This window comes from Bos indicus x Bos taurus, chromosome 8 (genome assembly GCF_003369695.1).
Source record: "Bos indicus x Bos taurus breed Angus x Brahman F1 hybrid chromosome 8, Bos_hybrid_MaternalHap_v2.0, whole genome shotgun sequence".
In the NCBI taxonomy this organism is placed as follows: Eukaryota; Metazoa; Chordata; class Mammalia; order Artiodactyla; family Bovidae; genus Bos; species Bos indicus x Bos taurus.
In genome coordinates, this window is record NC_040083.1 from 46176973 (window position 1) to 46199042 (window position 22070).

General features: G+C 39.4%; 1 protein-coding gene across 2 annotated transcripts in view; it reads left to right on the forward strand.

Annotated features, from left to right (window-relative positions):
* Positions 1 to 18505, forward strand: part of MAMDC2 (MAM domain containing 2) — a 171671-nt gene extending 153166 nt beyond the window's left edge. For both annotated transcript variants that reach the window (XR_003512260.1, XM_027549440.1), the window contains exons 12-14: positions 10986 to 11245; positions 17469 to 17553; positions 17693 to 18505. Coding sequence is in view for 1 of the 2 variants with exons in the window: in XM_027549440.1 (XP_027405241.1) it covers positions 10986 to 11245; positions 17469 to 17553; positions 17693 to 17757 (410 nt within the window). In the remaining variant the exon portion in view is untranslated. The remainder of the gene's footprint in view (positions 1 to 10985; positions 11246 to 17468; positions 17554 to 17692) is intronic.
* Positions 18506 to 22070: the final 3565 nt, after the last annotated feature.

Below are 22070 nucleotides of genomic sequence, written 5' to 3' on the forward strand. Positions count from 1 at the left end.
AAATTTTGCTGTGCTATGCCCAGGGTTACCTACAGATAATATAGCATTGGAGTTTTCTATCTTGGTCTTGTTCTTTAAATTACTTTAACAGTTATTCTTCTAGGGAAATAATAACATCTACTGATCATTTATGGAGAGTTTACCATGTGCAGGCACTGTGCTGGGACCTTTATATCCTTAGTCAGTTTGAGCTGCTACAACAAAAATACCATAGACTCAGAGGCTTAAATAGCAGACATTTATTTCTTATAGTTCTGAGGGCTGAGAAGCTCAAGATCAAGGTGCTGGCAGATTTGAGGTCTGGTGAGGGCTCACTTCCTAGTTCATAGTCAGCAGTCTTTTTGCTGTGTCCTTACACAGCAGACGAGGCAAGTGATTTCCCTGAGGACTCTTATAAGGCTACTCATCCCACCTATGAGAACTTGGCCCTCAGGAGCTAACCCCTCCCAAAGACCATACCTCTAATTACCATCATAGTGGGGGTTAGGATTTCAACATATAAATTTGGAAAGAGGGGAAATTAATATTCAATCAGTAATACACCCTTACCATGACTTGTAAGTGAAAGTATCCATTTTTCATATGAAAGAACTGCAGATTGGAGAAATGTCTTTCCAAGGCCACACAGCAATGATTGGTAGAATAGGGACTGTATCTCAGGAATGCTGGGCTCTAATGTCCATATTCTGTCCACACTGTCTCACCAGAGTTTTCCATCCCACATGATAGTAGGAGACCACACATGACTTCAAACAGCTGTGACAGCTTACATGTGAAAAACACAAGTCTTCACACAGCCATGTAATCTCGTACCTATCACCCTTCATACCAGAGAAAAGGGTCTGCTCTTGGAAAGGATATATTCAAACTGATGGTAGTTTTAGACATCCACTGAAATGTAATCCATCAGAAAGTATCTAAATTTTTCTGATCTGTGAACCAATATTGTCAGTTAAACTCCAGGACCACAGTCCCCGCAGCCATTGTATAGCCTAAACCCTCAAAGGGTAGCTTCGCCTTTGAGGGTTAGGACACACAATGGCCTCTAATGGCCTAATGTGGGCTGATATATTGGCTTTCAGATTACAATATAACAAGGATCACCCATTCGTAAATTAAAGTATAAGCAATTAAATACCCCTTTAAAACGAATGTTTGTTAAAGCCACCAGTGTCATATGCTACATGTTTATAAGATGAAACATCTTAGAGCTGGGAGCAATTGTAATGTTATATAGAGCAGAGTTTCTATGATCTTGATTTACTCCATATTTTCTAAGTACCTACTATGCATCATGCATCACATAACAGTGGATGCCCTGCTAATCTCTTAGGGCTGCTGTGATGATTAACCGAGGTTGTATTTCTGAAAGAACTAATACTATACAAGCTCCACTAAAATGAAAATGATATTACCATTTTTGTAGTTAGTGACTCATTCACAAAATCTGATGTTCATCTGGTATTCATTTCTGGGATACTTTCGTGGACTCAGTGTTTTGTGTCATTTGTGCTTTTATATATAGAAAACCATGGCATATGATTACAAATAAAATGACTTAGTAGTAACCAGAAGATTTGGTAGACCTTAAACCAGTGTCTTCCAAAGTACCACTGGGTAATTTAAGGGTTAAGTGGATGAATATTTTTAATTTGATAGTACTATTCATATAAAAGCAAATGTATGGCAAGACCAATACAATATTGTAAAGTAAAAAAAAAAATAAAAATAAAATAAAATAAAGAAGATGTTATAAAGATTAATTTTAAAAAAACTCTGAAAACTAGACTACCTCTAAAAAAAAAGAAAGCAAAAAATATAATCAGTACAGCAACACCATTATTTCACAAATCTATAGCTTGTTTTCTGTTTTCATGTTAATATGCACTTTCCTATTTGAATAATGGATTTAAGGAGTAAAAAATGAAATCTATTTAAAGAAATATATCAGAAGAATAATAGTACAGGTACTATCTGGATAAGTAATATATACTTAGTGGTATTTGTGTGGCTAAAGTTGGGGAAACATTTCCAACGTTTGTCAGTCATCTACTAGAACATGTCATTCTACTAGAACAACGACAAAGACAATATTCTAGCCCGACCGCTTGGCTCCCTGTTTGATAAAATAATAAAAGCACTTGTGACATAAATCTTGACTTGCATCGAGCTGAAATGGACTCTGCAGGACCTGTTTATCCATTTCTTGTCACCATCTATTTGAATGGCTCTGTCCTGGCAGAATCAGAAAGTTCCTTGACACTGATGCTATTTCTTTTACAAGACAGTAAAGACAAATCTTAACAAAGTTCTAAGGGTTCTATTGGTTATGACAATTTTAATATATGATTATATTTATATAATAATATCATATTATTAATGTGATGCCATGCTGTCAGAATTCTTCTTAAATAATTGTTGTAGTTGTCCTGGAGTTTACATGGGTTTTGTGACCAAAAGATAGTAGAATAAACAAATCAACAGATAACTCTCCAGTTTAGTGAGAAAATGCCTTCAACTGTAACATTTCCTAGCTCACTGAGTCCACCAGTGAACAGATTAAAAGTCATCCAGTTTTCCCTATCTCTTTCCCACAGCTACGTCCTAGAAAAGTAGCTATTCATCACTAAAAAAAAATAATAATTTCCAAATAAAGAGACACCATCAATTTCTTCTGTGTTACTGTTCAGTGTTTCAATACATCTTCTGTACTTCTGGAATTAAATTCTCTCCAACACACTGCTAAATAAAGGTAGGAGTCTTATATGAACCTTCTTGTGTAGTAGAAATATGAGTGATACATTAAAATACCAAATAATGACATTTACTTATAAACTGTGCTGTTGACACAAAAGAAAATCAAAACTATATGTTTAATGTGTTGGCTATATATTAATAGCTGAAATTTAATAACAGTCTCATTCAAGTCCTTGTCTTTTAAGAATTTCGGTAGCTGATATCCAGACATGTAACAATGCTACTCAACTAGTCTGAAACTATAAGGGCAATTAGCTCTAGAATATTAAAATCTCCGGTCTCCTCAGTTTTTTTCGTAATTTATCTTATCACACTAATTTCTGGTATTGTTGGACCCTACTTACCCAAGAGAAGACTTCTATGACAAGCTTTTTTAAAAATAGTGGTAAAATATACATAACATAAAATTTACCATTTTAGTCATTTTTACGTACATAATTCAATGGTATTCAGTACATATACCTTTTTTGTAACCATCACCACCCCAGAACTGTTAAGTTTTCCCAAGTTGAAACTCTGCCCCCAGTAAGTTAATAACCACTCATTTATGACACGCTTTAAAAATCATTTAAAAGATATAATAAAGAACAATAATTTTAGAGACAGACATATTTAGCAGTTGTTCTTCCCAAAATATTGATATCTTTTCCCCCTGATTGTTAAGACTCGTCTTCCAGCTTAATGAAGCAGCTAGCTGTTCATTCCACATGGCCTCCCACTCCTTCCCAGCCCTGGTGCGAGAGGGCCGCAAGACTAGAGAACAGCTGCTTCACTGCTCCCAATTACGAATATGCTGTGTCTCAACACATCACAGTTGCTGAACAAAGAACAGATGGGACCCTGATCTCCCAGTAGACCCACTGGAACCCCTATCCTGAATGTTAAGCAGTGATCCACAGAAAGAAAGTAATTTGTCTTCTCCAGTTAATAATACCTTCCACAGACTGGAATCCTTCATGTGCAGGGACACTTGAGCCAGTCTGAGGTTTTATCGCTGGGGCTCCTGGCTCCCATCCAGAGAGCTTTTGTTTGCTGAGACAGACAGCGTTTGGAGTTGGAATGTGGCAAAGCTTGTCAACACACAGGGCTTTTCTCTGCTTTCCAAACACATGTGAGGCCGACTGTCTCTCCATGAAGCTCTGATCTTTTCTTGGGAAAGGAAATGTCACATGCAAGTCAAGAAGAAAAACCTGTTTGGAATCAAGAGTAATACTTGGTCTGGGCATCAGACAGCTTCTGATCAGTTGACAAATATGTGACAATTATTTTTAGGTATAGATATTGGTCGCTCAGTCGTGTCCGACTTTTCGTGACCCCGTGAATCGCAGCACACCAGGCCTCCCTGTCTATCACCAACTCCCGGAGTTCACCCAGACTCACGTCCATTGAGTCAGTGATGCCATGCAGCCATCTCATCCTCTGGCGTCCCCTTCTCCTCCTGCCCCCAATCCCTCCCAGCATCAGAGTCTTTTCCAGTGAGTCAACTCTTCACATGAGGTGGCCAAAGTACTGGAGTTTCAGCTTCAGAATCATTCCCTCCAAAGAAATCCCAGGGCTGATCTCCTTCAGAATGGACTGGTTGGATCTCCTTGCAGTCCAAGGGACTCTCAAGAGTCTTCTCCAACACCACAGTTCAAAAGCATCAATTCTTCAGCACTCAACCTTCTTCACAGTCCAACTCTCATATCCATACATGACCACAGGAAAAACCATAGCCTTGACTAGATGGACCTCTGTTGGCAAAGTAATGTCTCTGCTTTTGAATATGCTATCTAGGTTGGTCATAACTTTCCTTCCAAGGAGTAAGCGTCTTTTAATTTCATGGCTGCAGTCACCATCTGCAGTGATTTTGGAGCCCAAAAAAATAAAGTCTGACACTGTTTCCCCATCTATTTCCCATGAAGTGGTGGGACCAGATGCCATGATCTTAGTTTTCTGAACGTTGAGCTTTAAGCCAACTTCTTCACTGTCCTCTTTCACTTTCATCAAGAGGCTCTTTAGTTCCTCTTCACTTTCTTCCATAAGGGTGGTGTCATCTGCATATCTGAGGTTATTGATATTTCTCCCGGCAATCTTGATTCCAGCTTGTGTTTCTTCCAGTCCAGCGTTTCTCATGATGTACTCTGCATATAAGTTAGTCTAAATCAGTATTGCCTTAAGGGATATATGTATGGGCTTAAAACAGAAATTACATCCTGAAGGAGTTTTAGAAAGGTCAAAACTCAAGAAAAAGGTCAAAACTCAAGAAAAGTAGACTAGTGCCTGTGCCCCAGAAAGGTGTAATTATACTAATGTTCCCCTGGCTGTTCCCCGTCTCTTCCAAAAGCAGCAGTTACACATGTCAAACAGTTTAGGAGCTTTCCTTACATATTTCATGGTACTACACAGTGATCTGGAACTAGAAACCTTAGGTAATGGCTTCAGCCTTATACCCAAGACCCAGAGACTCATGAAAGGAAAGCATTACCAGAGTAATGCATCACCCAGTTGAGGCTGACTGATTAGTGCACTGTACTCACACAAGGAAGAATTCAGTTGGATAATCCTGGAGGTTTACCCCTCTAGCAGGACCTCAGATGATTTTGCCCAGGACTTGGGCTTCCCTGGTAGCTTAGACAGTAAAGAATACACCTGTGATGCGGGAGACCTGGGTTCGATCCCTGTGTTGAAAAGATCCCCTGGAGAAGGAAATAGCAACCCACTCCAGTATTCTTCCCTGGAGAATCCCCATGGACAGAGGAGTCTGGTGGGCTACAGTCATGGGGTCACAAAGAGTCAGACATGACTGAGCGACTAAGCACAGCACACAGCGTATGTCGTCACTGGGATTACATGCTATGACCACTAGGTGGAAGATACTTCTTGCGTCATCTCTCACTTATAATGGACCCATTGCTTTCTTTCCATTCTGAAAAGACTTCCTGTTGTAGGCCCGCAACAGTCTTTTCTTTCCAGCTTCCTAGTGACAGCGTCTATCAGAGGAACCTCCCTGTCCCCTATCCTCCCCATCCCATTAAGTGTTTCGTCTTTAGCTAAGGTCCTTTTCTTGGGATTCAAGTGGACCTTTTGAGAGTCCCAAAGGCAGGTACCAAAGTTATTTTTCTTTGACTTTCTTCTTATTTCCTTAAGAATTATTTTTGGAGGAAATATTTTTCAGTTTAAACATGCATTAAGGTAGGGTTTCAGTTCATTGTGCTATACTAGTTTACATATAGGATAGTACAGAACACGGTTGTGCATAGTAGGTGAAAAACAATGTTTATGTTTTGACTTTATTTTCCATGGGATTAAATTAAATACACCCTTCTGTTAGGGTTTTGTGTATCAGTATTTGTTTACATCCAGTAGCTTCAGTTCAGTTCAGTTCAGTTCAGTTGCTCAGTTGTGTCCGACTCTTTGCGACCCCATGAACTGCAACACACCAGGCCTCCCTGTCCATCACCAACTCCTAGTATTAAAGAAAAGAACAATAAGATTTTCTTTCATTGCTGAAAGTATAAAAACCCCAGTGCTTCTTGTGTAGCAATTTTCTTGCCAGTGAAAGAATGAAGGTAATGAAGTTAAAGAATGTGTGTTTGGCTAAAAAAAAAAAAAAAAAGTCAGACAGTATGTAACTAGGTTGAGAACATTTTCTTTAAAATGTGACTTTATCAAAACTTGGACTTGTTCCTATTTTGCTTTGGAGCATCCTAGTCAAGTACATGTCTCGTTGCCAAGATCTTCACACAACTGGAGTAACCTTGGTAGAGCCATGTGCTCTGGAAATGGTCAGACTGGTCTGTGATTTTTGTTCATTCAACAAATATTTATTGAGCATCTGCTATGTTCCAGACACTGCTCTAGGACCTGGGGGCATAGCAGTAAACAAGGAAACATCTCTGCCTTTGAGTGTTCTAGAGGAAGGAGACAGACAAATATAAAAATAGGAATGTTATATAGTATGTTAAGAGGCAATTCAGAGAGGGGAATGGCAACCCACTCCAGTGTTCTTGCCTGGAGAATCCCAGGGATGGGGAAGCCTGGTGGGCTGCCATCTATGGGGTCGCACAGAGTCGGACACGACTGAAGTGACTTAGCAGCAGCAGCAGCAGCAGCAGCAAGAGGCAATTAAATGGGATGGAAAATAATAAATTAGGGTATAGAGAAAAAGGAGTACCAGAGGAGGGGCGATTGCTATTTGAAACAGTGTAGTCAGAATAGGCCTAATAGAAAAGGTAATATCTGGGCAAAGACTTAGAGGTGAGAGAGTGAGATGTGAGATTATATGAAAGAAAAGCCACTGTAGGCAGAGATTAGCACATGCAAAGGGCCTGGGGTGGTAGCAAACTTACTACATTCTAGGAATGGTATAGAACTCAAGTGTATCCTCGAGACTCAGAGTGAGTGAGGAGAAAGGTGGTAGGAATCAGGTAAGAGAATGAGCAGGAGTTATAGAGAGCCTTATATGTTGTCAAGCTTTCAGCTCTTACTCGGAGTGAAATGCTAAGCTAGTGGAGGGTTTTGAACAGAGGAATGGTAAAATTTAGCTATTGCTTTAGAAAGTTTACAATGGATGCTATGTTTAGATTAGATTGCAGAGAACTAGGGTAAAAGCAGGCAGACTTGTTGGGAGGTGTTGGATTAATCCAAGTCAGAAATAATACTGGCTCAAATTGGGAGGTAGCAGTGGAGGTGGTAAGGAGAGAAGTGATTGGATTCTAGACATATTCTGAAGGTAAAACCAACAGAAATTCCTGACCATCTGGATGTGAAGAGTGAAAGGATATAAAGAATGGCCAGGTTTGGGGCCTGGACAACTAAAAAGGGTGGGGTAAGCTTTAGAGTGAGGCTGTTAGGAGTATAGTTTTGACCATGTTCAGTTTGAGATACCTACTTGACAATAAGAGGACATTACTTTCAATAACAAGCCTGGATTTTAGGAAAGAGGTTGGAAATTAAAATTTGAGATATAACAGCACGTATAGTATTTCAAGCCATGAAATAAGATGAGATCACCAAAGAAGTGAGCGAGAATGGAGAGATTCAAACACTGGGTCTCGGAGCACTCCAAGATCAAGAGGTCAGAGAAGAAAGGGTGAACTAGCAAAGGAGTGACCAGTGAAGTGGGAGAAAAACCAGGAGAGGTCAGCGTCCTGCAAACCAAAATAAGAAAGTCCTTCTAGGAGGCAGGAGTGATCTACTGTGTCCAGTGCTACTAATGACAAGGACGACAAGAACTGAAGACTGACCCTTGGTTTCAGTAATGAGGATGTCGTTGGTGAGCACAGCAGACACACGACAGCATCCCAGAAGTTTACAGTAGATCATGCGGATGACTGGTTGACAAAGCCCGTGACTGATCGCCCAGTTTTGCAGGGTGGTAACTTTACTGAGTGAAACGCTGAGGGAGGGCTTGCACGGCGCGCAAGATTTGATAAGACCAAATAGAGCAGGACTTTTTCTCCCACCCTTATAATGGCCCGTTGGATTCTCAGATCTGTGGAAATGAGGGAAAGGAAAAGGAGGAATGCCTTGAAGGAGCAAGGATGGAGCCTCTGATCAATTCTGGTTGGGGTGTCCCAAGCATTGCCTTTTGAGAAATGAATAGACTTCACTGACTAGACTTGAAACTTTAAAGACGCTCTAGAAGCCATTTCATTTGTGTGCAATATTTGGGAAGTCTTTTTCCCTCAGTGCAGCCATTAATTTCCATGTGAAATAATAGAGGGATAACACTATGTAAAAATTTTTACATCATGTATGTAAAAAAATCAATATTGCCAAAGAAGATGATGCAATTGGATATAAAAACTTGTGCATATTTTTTCACATTGAAAAGATATAAGCTTTTCATCAAATGAGGAAGGGTTAAGAACTACTTATATAGAGTTCACGGCTTCTTTAAAAAATGAGCCACAGATACATAGAATTATATTATGGGTGTATTATTCTGGAAATTGCTATTATTATATTGCTTATTTTAGTGGCTCCATGGTAATTATTTAACACCAACCACCTCTATTTTTTATGGTGGGGGCCTGACTTGTAGTTATGTCCCATTTCTGTAGTATGAATACTTCCATTGTAGACCATTTCAAACTACCAGAGTGAAGCCATTTGGACCTAACAACAGAAGTCACATAATTGACTGTTGGAGCCAGTGGAAACAGGTTCCAACACACCACTGCATTATTTACATGCAGATTAATCCTGCTTCTGCCTAAAACAAGCAAATTAAAAAAAAAAACAAAACTAAAATTAGGAAAGGAAAATGGAAATGTAAAGTGTTATATAATTAACATACAGTACATAGTGTATGATGTATGAAGTACAAGATATAAATATGTTAAATGTCACAAATAATTATATTAAATGTTGTAGACTGTGTGGATCACAGTAAACTGTGGAAAATTCTGAAAGAGATGGGACTACCAGACCACCTTACCTGCCTCCTGAGAAATCTGTATGCAGGTCAAGAAGCAACAGTTAAAACTGGACATGGAACAATAGACTGGTTCCAAATCGGGAAAGGAGTACGTCAAGGGTATATATTGTCACCCTGCTAATTTAACTTATATGCAGAGGACATCATGCAAAATGCCGGGCTAGATGAAGCACAGTCTGGAATCAAGATTGCTGGGAGAAATATCAATAACCTCAGATACGCATGTGACACCACACTTATGGCAGAAAGTGAAGAGGAACTAAAAAGCCTCTTGATGAAAGTGAAAGAGGAGAGTGAAAAAGTTGGCTTAAAGCTCAACATTCAGAAAACGAAGATCATAGCATATGATCCCATCACTTCATGGCAAATAGATGGGGAAACAGTGGAAACAGTGTCAGACTTTATTTTGGGGGGCTCCAAAATCACTGCAGATGGTGACTGCAGCCATGAAATTAAAAGATGCTTACTCCTTGGAAGAAAAGCTATGACAAACCTAGACAACATATTGAAAAGCGCAGACATTACTTTGCCAACAAAGGTCCGTTTAGTCAAAGCTCTGGTTTTTCCAGTAGTCATGTATGGATATGAGAGTTGGACTGTAAAGAAAGCTGAGTGCCGAAGAATTGATGGTTTTGAACTATAGTGTTGGAGAAGACTCTTGAGAGTCCCTTGGACTGCAAGGAGATCCAACCAGTCAATCCTGAATATTCATTGGAAGGACTGATGTTGAAGCTGAAGCTCCAATTCTTTGGCCACTTGATGCAAAGAACTGACTCATTGGAAAAGACCCTGATCCTGAGAAAGATTGAAGGCAGGAGGAGAAGGAGATGACAGAGGATGAGGTGGTTGAATGGCATCACCTACTTGATAGACATGAGTTTGAGCAAGCTCTGGGAGTTGGTGAAGGACAGGGAAGCCTGATGTGCTACAGCCCATGGGTTGCAAAGAGCAACTGAACTGAACTGAAATATTGTACAATTATATTTTCAAGAAGTGTCACAGAAAAATCTCTGGAAAGCAGGGCGGAAAACATATTTGAATACATATTACATGTGGACATATGTCACACATTTTATTTAATTCTCACAACTCTGTAGCACAGAGTTATTTTTAAACTCAGGGAGATAGTGAAGAACAGGGAAGCCTGGAATGCTGCAGTTCATGGGGTTGTAAAGAGTCAGATACAACCTAGCAACTGAACAACAACAAATAGGTTCAGACTGGATAATCCATTAGATCACAGTCACACAGACAATAACTATTAGAACCAAGACTTGAACCTCATCTAGTGACCATTCCCCTAAACCAACGATGGAATGTCAAAATAGTGTCCATGGATTAGTAGGATAAATTCTCATGTTAATTACCACCTCAGTGGCACAATACTAGTATATTAATTACCTCCTGTATATTAAACTGAATTATAAAGTATTACATGAAAACACTTATTTTGATGGTCAAAATCTTGTAGCATATTTAATCTTTCTTGGATTATACACATTCTCCAAAATTATAAGCTCCTTTATCAGTACTGTAGTCAAGTCATTCATTGACTCTAATTTGTCTCCAAGAACAGTACTCAGAAGAGAAATGAGGGGCAGAATAAATTCGGAGTATGGGGTTAACAGATACAAACTGCTATACATAGAATAGATAAGCAACAGGGATTTACTGTATAACACAGGAAACAGTATTTAATATATTGTAATAATCTATAATGGAAAATAATCTGCATATATATGTACGTTAGAAGAGAATATGGTGTGTCCTTTTTAATAATACCTGATGTTGCATTGCTCTCAAGGCTACTACATGTACATCGAGGCTTCCCACTTGGTATATGGACAAAAAGCACGACTCTTGTCCAGGCCTCTACGAGGAGTCACTGGGAAACACTGCTTGACCTTTTTCTACCACATGTATGGAGCAGGTACTGGCCTCCTGAATGTTTATTTGAAAAAGGAAGGCGACAGTGAAGAGTCTCTCTTGTGGAGAAGAAGAGGTGAACAGAGCATCTCCTGGCTACGGGCACTGATTGAATATAGCTGTGAGAGGCAGCACCAGGTAAGCCAAGAGAGACAAGAATCAAATGATGGGAAATGTTCCTGTACGCTTCTGATGCTCTTTCTTTTTCTTGCTACCATCAAGAATGTTTTGTTCTTTTTCAGGGTCAAAGATAGAGGCAGTACTTGTTTAAGAGCAAACATAATTAGTCTATATTGATTGAACCTAAGCAATGAAAGGGAAATTAGAAAGAGAAAGCTTTTGGATATTTATACATAGAGTAATTTTTGTAATTCAATAGTGAAACTGTAGCTATTTTCATCTTGGTACATTTTGAGTGTCAGTTATATTCTGTGTCCTGAAAACCTCTAAAACAGAGCTTCTCTTTTTTCTAAACCTGGTATTACCTAATTAGTTGTTGCAGCTGCATCTTTCACTCATCATTAGCCATATGCAAGGGCTGCTGTTGTAAGCTTCTGTTTAACAGAGTACATGATCCAGAGTAAATTTTTAAGCCTCTGTCTGCACTGATGCAGAAGAAACTGAATCTTAATCCTATGTCCTGGGCCTCCCTTGAGTCTGCTCACAGGCAGTAGAAGACTTCCTTCCTGCAGGATCCCAATTATAATGGAATCTGAGCAGCAATAAGAAGGAGCCTTTTCAATCCCAGTGGGTGAGATCAAGCAGCCAATTAGCCTAGAAATCAGCAGCAGCCTCCTAAAAGCCTATGACTTTACCTGCCTATTGTTTTTCTTTAGTCACTAAGTCATGTTTGACTCTTTTGTGACCCCCATGGCCTGTAGCCTGCCAGGTTCCTCTGTCCAAGGGATTTTCCAGACAAGAATCTGGAGTGGGTTGCCATTCATTCTCCAGGGGATCTTCCCAACTCAGGAATGGAACCTGTGTCTCCTGCATTGGCAGACAGATTCTTTACCGCTGAACTAGCAAGGAAGCCTTTACCTGCCTACCATAAATCAAAGCTCCAGAAAGTTCTGGGCAGATAACATTAGACCCTTGACTATTCCTGAAATTGCTGTATAGAATTCCAGGAGTGACCTTCAGCTAAAAGCCCTACTTCCTCCTCATCCTTGGTTCTGGACCAGAGCACCCCTTAATGTTAACCTCCGCCTGCTTGGTTTAAGCAAGTCTTCCTAGGAAGAAGTATCCAAAATAAAGACATTATTTTATGCCACACCTTAACCAAAATTGATTTTCTACAGATCTAAATAGGAATGGCCATCTAGGTTGCTGTTGCTAAGAACAAATGACAGATGGAAGATGCACCATTATTCAAGGATGGCCCGTTATCTTGGTGTGGATAAAACTATCTAAACATTTAGTAAAGGAAAACATATAGCCCCAGGAATAATTTTGATAGTGATTTAATGTCTGCTTACAGAAAGAAAATGGATCACTCATAAACTTCCTTATACCACTGATCATCATTCAGGGTTGATGGATTAATTTTTTTAGGTTATCAGGGCACTCACACTATTCAAAGGTTCTCAAGGTGTGGTCCTGACACCAGCAGCAACACCTGAAATGTGTATTCATCTAAAATGAAACTCACCTGCAATGCACACTCCCAGGCCCTGCCTTGGAACTACTGAACTAGAAACTCTGGGGCTTAGGGCCCTGCAATCTGTCTTAACAAGAATTGTGGTGATTCTGGAGCATTCTAAAGATGGAGAATCTGTGTCACAGATGGAACAAATCTGAGTCTCTCAGGCAGAGCCTGAGCCTTGATGTTTTCTAAAACCCCCAAATGGTGCTGATGCACAAGAGCTCTAGGATTTGAGATCTGTGGAACAGGTGACCTCACAGCATCTGAGCCCTGGGTATAGGTCCTTGCATATACTAGACTTGCCAGGTGACTTGTTGTCTGAAATTTTTTTGAGCACAAAGTAGTGAGGCACCTGGGGTGGCATCTTGGAATATTTAAGCTCAAAGGGTAAAGAATGACCTGAGAGATTTTTGGCTCCCAATTGGGAAAAAAGATTCCAGATCATTCCTTTAGGCTTAGAATGGAACAGATAATCTGCCATAAGAAATGTTCTTCTTGGTTTTGTGATTCCCTCAAGAATCCCAAATGACTATCTGGAGACCAGGATGAACTAGTTTTTCCCAAACATCCTAGTGTCTAATAAAACACAGAGACACCCATGTGCAAATGGTCATCTTCTCTGTGCTAAGTACTCACAGCGCTAAGAGCTGTGCAGAAGTTCTTCCAGTTGATCTTGTAGCTCTTCTTTAAAGATGGGGAAAACTAAATGTCCAGCTGGTAAGTGGCAGAGTGAGAACTCAGTCTAAACTGGTTCCATTGTTTGCATCCCTAAGTCCCTGTTTTACACTCCCTCCTGCCATAGAAGTCCCAAGATATACTCATTGCCCTGGACGTCACAAGCACTGGGTGATCTTGGAGAAACATCAGTCTCCCTGAGACTGTTTGTGTTAGTTGCTCATTCATGTCCAACTCTTTGCAACCCCTTGGACTGCAGCCTGCCAGGCTCCTCTCTCCATGGAATTCTCCAGGCAAGAATACTGGAGTGGTAGGCATTCCCTTCTCCAGGGTATCTTCCCATCCCAGGGATTAAACACTGGTCTCTTGCATTGCAGGCAGATTCTTTACCATCTGAGCCACCAGGGGAGCCTGTTAATACATTTTCAAAATGGGGTAATAATACCTGCCATGCTGACATCACTAAAGTGACAATCAAATGAGATTATGTTTGTGAAAGGGTTTTATAAATTTTAAAGTACCAAACTATAAAAAAGATAATTGTTTCTAAAAATGTATTCTTTCCCAAATCATTCTGGTCTTTATAACCATGGTAGACCTGTTATTCTCAATAGCTATATCAGTTATCAGAGTGAGCTACTATAGGAGCTCAGGCCAAAATATCTCTTTTCAGTGTTTATTGACCATTTACTCTTTTTAAGTGCTGAGGATACTGCAATGAACATAGCATACAGTTTTTACACTTTTTAAGTTTGCATTCTAGTTGGAGGGGGAGAGGTAGAAAATGTGAAACAAAAATATATAATGTAACATCAAGTGATAGTAAGTGCTATGAAAAAGAATAAGTCGAGCTGATCAGGTAATGAGGTCAAAGAAGTATCAGGAAATACTCATAAAAGGCCTTGGATGACATGGTACAGTTTGAAATTTATTTCAAGAGCAATAAGAAACCATTAGAGGCTTTTAAGGTAATATGTTCTGATTTATACTTTTAAATGATCATTCTAGCTACTGCCTGGAGCTACTTACTACATAGACTATGGTGGTGGGGCTGGTGGGTGAGGAGACTTTGAGAGCTACTGCAATGGACCAAGGAACAGAAGTGGTGGGCGGGGCTGTGCAGCAGAGATGAGATGTTGTCAGAAAGCCCACAGGACTTCCTTCCTTGTGGAAAGTGGGGTTTGAGAGAAAGAGAGGAGCCAGGATGACTCCAAAGTTTTGACCTGAGCAACTGCTAGAATGGAGTTGCTGTTTATCGAGATGAGGAAGATCTTAGGTGGAGCAGACCTGGAAGAAGGAGGGCAGCTTATGCAGGAGGCAAATTAACAGTTACTTTTGTTTTTAACACACACAGTTTTTGATCTTATGAGACATCCAAAGTGGGTATGTCGAATGAACAGTGGGCTATGAGCCAGGCGATCAGGAAAATGCAGAGAACTAGAGAAGTCAAGTCAATCTGTACATCACCAGAGAGTGGGCAGGTACTGATTTTTAGAATACTGTGGTACTGCTGCCATTTGTGATTTATCCTGTAGGGCAGCAGTCCCCAACCTTTTTGATACCAGGGACCAGTTTTATGGAAGAAATTTTTTTTTCACAGATAGTGGGGCAGGGGATAATTTTGGGATGATTCAAGCACATTTATTGTGCACTTTATTTCTAATCTAATGCCACCACTGATCTGCCAGCATTGAAACATGTATATTATCATATGTGAAACAGACCGCCAGTCCAGGTTCAATGCATGAGACAGGGTGCTCAGGGCTGGTGCACTGGGATGACCCTGAGGGATGGAGTGGGGAGGGAGGTGGGAGGGAGGTTCAGGATGGGGAACACATGTACACCTACGGCTGATTCATGTCAATGTATGGCAAAAACCACTACAATATTGTAAAGTAATGAGCCTCCAATTAAAAAAAAATGACAGGAGGTAATGAGCCTCCAATTAAATGAATTTAAAAAAAATAACAGGAGGTACTAGTCTGCCGCTTGGAGGCTGTAGACCCCCAATATAGGAGAAGTATGTGGGTGGCCTCTGGATGATATTCCAGTCGTCAGATTTTCTTTGTAGAAAAAAATGTATGAAGTAGCAAAATTGTAATCATGCCCTTTCCTAAAGGATTTATTAAAGTGCTAAGCAGAACCTGACTCACTGTTGATTAAAAACACAGAATGATTTTATTTCCTTTGAATTCCTTGCTTACCTTTCCTCCTCTGCTCTCAGGTGTTTTCCTCCTGATTTCTTATCCTTTGATGACATTGAAAGAGAGTGTTAGACAAATTCTCAGCTCAGTGAAATATTTCTGTCATTCATATTGTTCATTATACTGCCTGACATTTAGTAGGAATTATTATGTGCTGGGTACTGAACTAAGACCAGGTCTTCAGATTTTCTTGCTCATGGTGCCCTTAATCTCAATAATTTTTTCCTGGTACCCCAGGACCAAAAGATAGCTAATGTTCCCTTTATCAAGTTAGTTGAGTCAAAACTGTAAGTATTTATGTCCTAATGGCTTGAGCTTCCCAGGTGGCACTAGTGGTAAAGAACCCCGCCATAGAGATGCCGGTTTGATTCCTGGGTTGGGAAGATTCCCTGAAGAAGGCATGCAACACACTCCAGTATTCTTGCCTGGAGAATCCAATGGACAGAGGAGCCTGGCAGGCTACAGTCCATAGGGTTGCACAGAGTCAGACATGACTGAAGCAACTTAGCATGCATGCACAATGACTTAGTAACCATTTGAAAATAAAATACATTTAAACTGAAAGAGAAAGTTACATTTTTATCTAATTCTAAAATAACCACAATTATTTAATAGGATTTTTACAAATAGAAATAGGGGAATAATACAAAGGGGAAATCATAATGCTATAAAATGGTTATCACTCAAATATTTAGGAAATTCAAAGGAGAGAGTTGTATGAAATCAAGGTTTTGGCCCAATCACAGACTATTCAGAATATAATTCCATCAGGTGGTTTCTCTGTTGTACTTCCATTGCAGAGTTGGAGGTTGGTCAAAAAACAGATTTCATTGCTGTCCAGAAAACCAAAATACTTATTAACTACATTCATATATACTTCTATCTAGATGTATTAGGACACTTTTTCCTCTTCTTACCATTTATTTGAATTCTTGTTTAGGGTTATATCTTTAGAACTTCTATTAATGTTATCTTGTCATGTTTCTGTTGTTAAAGCTTCTTTGAGTCATTAAATTCAAGATAGTTTCATATGCTTATTAATTATCCACTTTATATTGTTTATTTAATTTAAATCATGAACTAGTCCAATGGGGAGTAATTTGCTGATAAAATTAGTAGAGCAAGTGTGTCTTCTGGATAATTTTCATTACCCACAAGCCTCCCTGGAGTATTCCATGGTTTATTAGCTATTATTAGAGTGGTTTTAGAGCTGATAATATATTTTCCCTAGAACCTGAATATTTGATCAGTTATTTTCTTCTAGGATCTAAAGTCATGAAACTGGTTTCCTCTTTTTCTTGGGCTGTGTCTTGGATGTTATAGTATTTAACATGATCAGTGAACCATTGTCTTTTTGGTAAATTTAACTATTATACAGTGCTGTTCATACTTGGGTCTCATCTGTTGTTTTAATTCTCCCACCTAGAACTAGTATAAAGGTAGATTTAGGGAGAGACTATGGAAGCTTAAGCTTCTGGGCCCTTTACTTTCACAGGGCCTGTGAGTGACAGGAGTTGAATATTCTAGGTAGCCAGGGAAAACAGGTCACCACCTAGAGGCATTTCTTGGTGGACATTCCTGGAAGTTGCCTAAAGAGGTCTCCGAAGAAAGGAACTTGAATTTCCAAGGCTCCAGTAATTTGTTGTGAATTTCTTTACATTCTAAATAAGTATTCCCTTTTGTACCTAAATTTGAATTGGTGATTTTGTATTCTTTTCCTGAAAGTGGGCCCCTGAGAACAATCTAAGCTTCCAAACCCACACAGCCTAGATCTGCCTCTGACAAGCATTATTTTAGCAGAATGACTCTATTTCTAAATTCATATTTCATTATTTTTCAGATAATTATTGAAGCCATTCGGGGAATGTCAGTAAGAAGTGATATTGCCATTGATGATATTAAATTTCAAGCAGGATCCTGTGCAGGTAACAATAGTTTTCCAAATTATTTAAGTTTGACTGAAAAGAGAATTTGCAATAGTTTCAAATCATAAGAATGCAAATTCAGTATTTTCTACATTAAAAATAGAGAAAACTATTATTGTCTATTTGTCTTTCCTGACAGAAATGGAAGATAAAAGTCAGCAATCATCAGGATATTCTGAGGACTTAAATGAAATTGAGTATTAAGCAATGATCTGAATCGGATTAACTAAACAAAAGCCATACCTCTCTTCAATCAAAATGAAAACAAAATAATACTGGACAGTCTTAACCATTTCATAAGTTATAAAATGACTTCAGAGCACTCTTTTTCATTACTTTTGCAAAAAATACCGACTCAGGGCTTTTTTTTTTTCTTTTTGCGTATGACAACTGTTACTAGAAGTACAGGCTGCTGGTTTTACCTAGATCATACATCTTAACCAGTTAAAAATACAAATGTACTATATTGTCGTCATTTTAAAGTATACAAATAAAGGGCACAATCAAATGAGATGTGCTCACTTAAATCTGCATTCAGTGAATGTACTGGGAGGAGAATAGGTCTTGTGGGTTTCCTTTTGAAGTTCAAGTGTCATAAATATTTTTAAAGTAATAATGTGTGATGCCAGTAATATCTGCAGAATGAATGCAGTTTTTCATGGTAACAAGTTATTCTAAGAAAATAAAGTCTTTTTTCTATGTTTTATTCATAGAAATGGAGTGTTAATTTTTAAATATGTTTACCATATGTGATAACAAAGGATCTTTCATCAGTGTTCCAGGATAAGTATTAATTAATGCTGTATTACAAAGCAGTGCTACCTTCTTTTTTCCATTTTTGAAAGTCATTCTGAACACTTGGATAGAAATTGCACTCTTTTTTTTTGTAAAGCAAGCTTGAAAATGTTTATGCACACACCCCTAAATTTTTCTAGTGTGTTAAACAATTTTACTGATTTTTAAAATAAATGTTTTGGTAATGTTTTGAGTTATATGAATTCAAACAGATGTAGTAAATGACTATCTTTTATTTACATGTTTAGAAAATTATATAGACATGTTTATATATCCAAACAGCTATTATGAAATTATAATTACCTAATAAAAAATAATTTGAAAATCTCTCACTAGCAATTAACCTTCTTCAACATATTTTTCTCTCTGTTTTTAAATTTCTATTTTTATTCTTTGGCTGAGTAACACGTGGGTGGTTCCCTGATGAGGGATCAGCACAAAGTCTTAACCACCAGACTGCCAGGGAAGTCCCAATATATTTTTTTGAATGAATATCTTCACTGTATAACTGCTGATTCTAATTTGAATCTCTACTCTGCTACAATTAAATGCTTCTTAATCCTTTCTGTTAGTGGCATAAGCACTGCAAGCATAGATACCATAATTAATTTTTAAAAAGTGTTTCATTTCACATAAGCGACCTCAATTTTCTCCAAAATTGTATCTTATTAGAATGTAAACTCTGTGAAGACAATGATTCCATAAATGAATGAAGTCATTCACCAGACTCTGCTTACAGACTACATAAACCCATGGTAATAATCAGCTTCCCAGGTGAAGCGGTGGTAAAAAATCTGCCTGCTAGCACAGGAGACACAGGAGATGAGGGTTTGATTTCTGGGTCGGGAAGATCCCCTGGAGAAGGAAATGGCAACCCACTCCAATTTTCTTGCCTGGGAAATTCCGTGGACAGAGGAGCCTGGCAGACTACAGTCCATGGCGTTGCAAAAAGTCAGACACAACTGAGCAACTGCCCATGCACATGTGGTAATAATCATTGCTAATATGTATCGAATATTTATTATTATCAGACATTGTTCAAAGAGCTTTACATGAATTTGCTCATTTAAACCTATAACAATCCATAAGGTAGAGCTAGTGATGGTTGTTACATTTTGTACGTAGGAAAATAAATGTGTTCACGTTCAGCAATAGTGTAGGGCTTGGCTTTGAACCTTGGTTTCACTATTCTTTAAAAAAGAAATGACAGGCCCAAAATGTAGTTACTTGTACTAAGTCCCACATCAGCCGACCAAGACTTAATAGCTAACCTAACTGCAGTTATAATCTCCCCTAGGATTGCAGTCTTAACAGATCAGTCTGGAATTTTCTGGTCAGCAGCAGTGAGGTAATCAGCCACATAGGCCCTTCTCATCCCTAAAAGGAAGATGAAGTAATCCACTCTCTCCTTTTCCCTTTCCCCTCCGGTCTATAAAAGCCTTCCATTTTGTAGAAATCCTTGGAACTCTTCTCTGCTCACTAGTTGGGATGCTGCCCAATTCATGAATTGTTCAGTAAAGCCCGTATATCATTACAGTCAACTTGGTTGAATTTTCTTTCAACACTGCCAAACCTGTGTTCTAATCCTCACAAGACTGCCTCCTGAACCTCCCAGCTCCCCTACCAACTCCATTCCCAATACCTAAGGTTCCAAGTTTCCCACAGGCAGGAGGATTTATTGGCTACCCTGGAAGTTGCCTGGCACCCCACTCCAGTACTTTTGCCTGGAAAATCCCATGGACGGAGGAACCTGGTAGGCTACAGTCCATGGGGTCGCTAAGAGTCAGACACGGACACGACTGAAGCGACTTAGCAGCAGCTGGAAATTGCCAAACCAGAAATACTACTTGGGACAAAAGCTTTGGAAAGGTGGGGGGCTGGGTGGCTGATGGTGATAGTGTTGCAGGAAAGGGGACCCCTTCCAGGGCCCGAAACTGGGCTCTTGTCTAACACTCGGAAATGAATTGTCCAAGGAGACACATCTGCTGACAAAGCAAGAGATTTTATTGGGAAAGGGCACCCGGGTGGAGAGCAGTAGGGTAAGGGAATCCAGGAGAACAGCTCTGTCACATGGCTTGCAGGTTTTATGGTGATGGGATTAGTTTCCAGGTTGTCTTTAGCCAATCATTCTGACTCAGAGTCCTTCCTGGTGGTGCATGCCTTGTTCAGCCAAGATGGATGCCAGAGAGAAGGATTCTGGGAGGTGGTCAGACAGGTGGTGTCTCCTTTTGACCTTTCCCGAACTCTTCTGGTTGGTGGAGGCTTATTAGTCCCCTGTTCCTTACCAGGACCTCCTGTCATAAAACAACTCATGCAAATAGTTACTATGGTGCCTGGCCAGGGGGGCCGGTTTCAATCAGGGTGCTTCCCTAACAGTAGGGGTGGGAAGTAGATGGGGTAGGGGTTCGGGGCTAATTATTGACTTAGGGCAGAAAGAAAGGAAGTAATTATTACCTTTTGTTGCTGAAAAACAACTTGAAGTTCATAAAAGAGAAGAGAGGAGATGGAAGGTGAGCGGATTTACTTATCCTCTCTCACTTATGCCCCCTTTGCATATTTCACTGATTGGATGCCACTCTTCCTTTTCCAGGTTGCCCTTGGCCTTTATTTTAACTATATTTCACCTGGATGAAAATTTGCAAAGTATTGTAAGCACAGTATAGTTTTCTCAGGTTTAGAAATGCCCCTGAGAAAGGTATACTAGCTAATAATTACTGCTTAACCAGTTAAACCCAGTGTTAGCATTTATTCCAGTTCTCACCTAAACACACAAGTGCTTCAGATGGAAACTACTTTTTCACACAGATTGCCTTTTCTCCTATAATTTGCTGTTTGTGTTGGAAATTATTTAGAAGGGAGCAAAGGACAGTCTAAGGAAAATAGGGCTCTGATGCAAGGTCTGGTTAAATGAAGAAAAAGAAAATGTTTAACAAAGATTTATTAAGAAATCTATGCTCCAGGTATTATACTAAGCATGGAGATCACAAAAGTCCTCACATGTCAGCAAGGAAAATAGAGATCTAAACCTGTTACCATAAGCAGAGCGCCAAATTGGAGAAACCATATTCCCAGGGAGTGCTTAGGAAGGGCATTTGAGAGGGAGGGCAAGCCAAGCCTCCAGCTTCAGTCTGGGCAGAGCAGAGAGAACCAACACGAACAGTGTTCTGGTGTCTGGATGTCTTCTGTCACTCTGGGGGCTAAGGCATGGGCTCTTTGACTTTTCACGCAAGGAACGTGTTCTCCAGTGTGATTTAACCAGAACAGGGGAGTGGGGAGAATTTTTGTAACTGACCATTCTAATATTATGGTATTTTCAACACGTGGATTACTATAAAGAGATGAAATACAATGATTAAGTGCACGGTTTCCAGATTCAGGCTGTCTCAGTTTAAATCCTGGCTTTGCCACTTACAGGATTTGTGACTGAAAGCAAGTCACTTCTACCATCTCTGACTCCTATTCCTAGTCTGCAAAACGGGGCAGCAAAATACTCATCTCTACTTCGTAAGGGTGCTGTAAAGATTAATTTAAATGAAGGTGATACATATGAGTCCTTAGTATCTGACACACAAAAGCATTTCTAGTTTATAAGGGTTGACTGAGATTTTTGGATAAATCACAGTTGTTTTTATATAGCCTTTCTCTACAAAGGAATTGTGAGTTTATAGTGCCATCTTAAGGATAAAGCAACCATATGCTCTTGTCATTTTTCATCTTTTTTT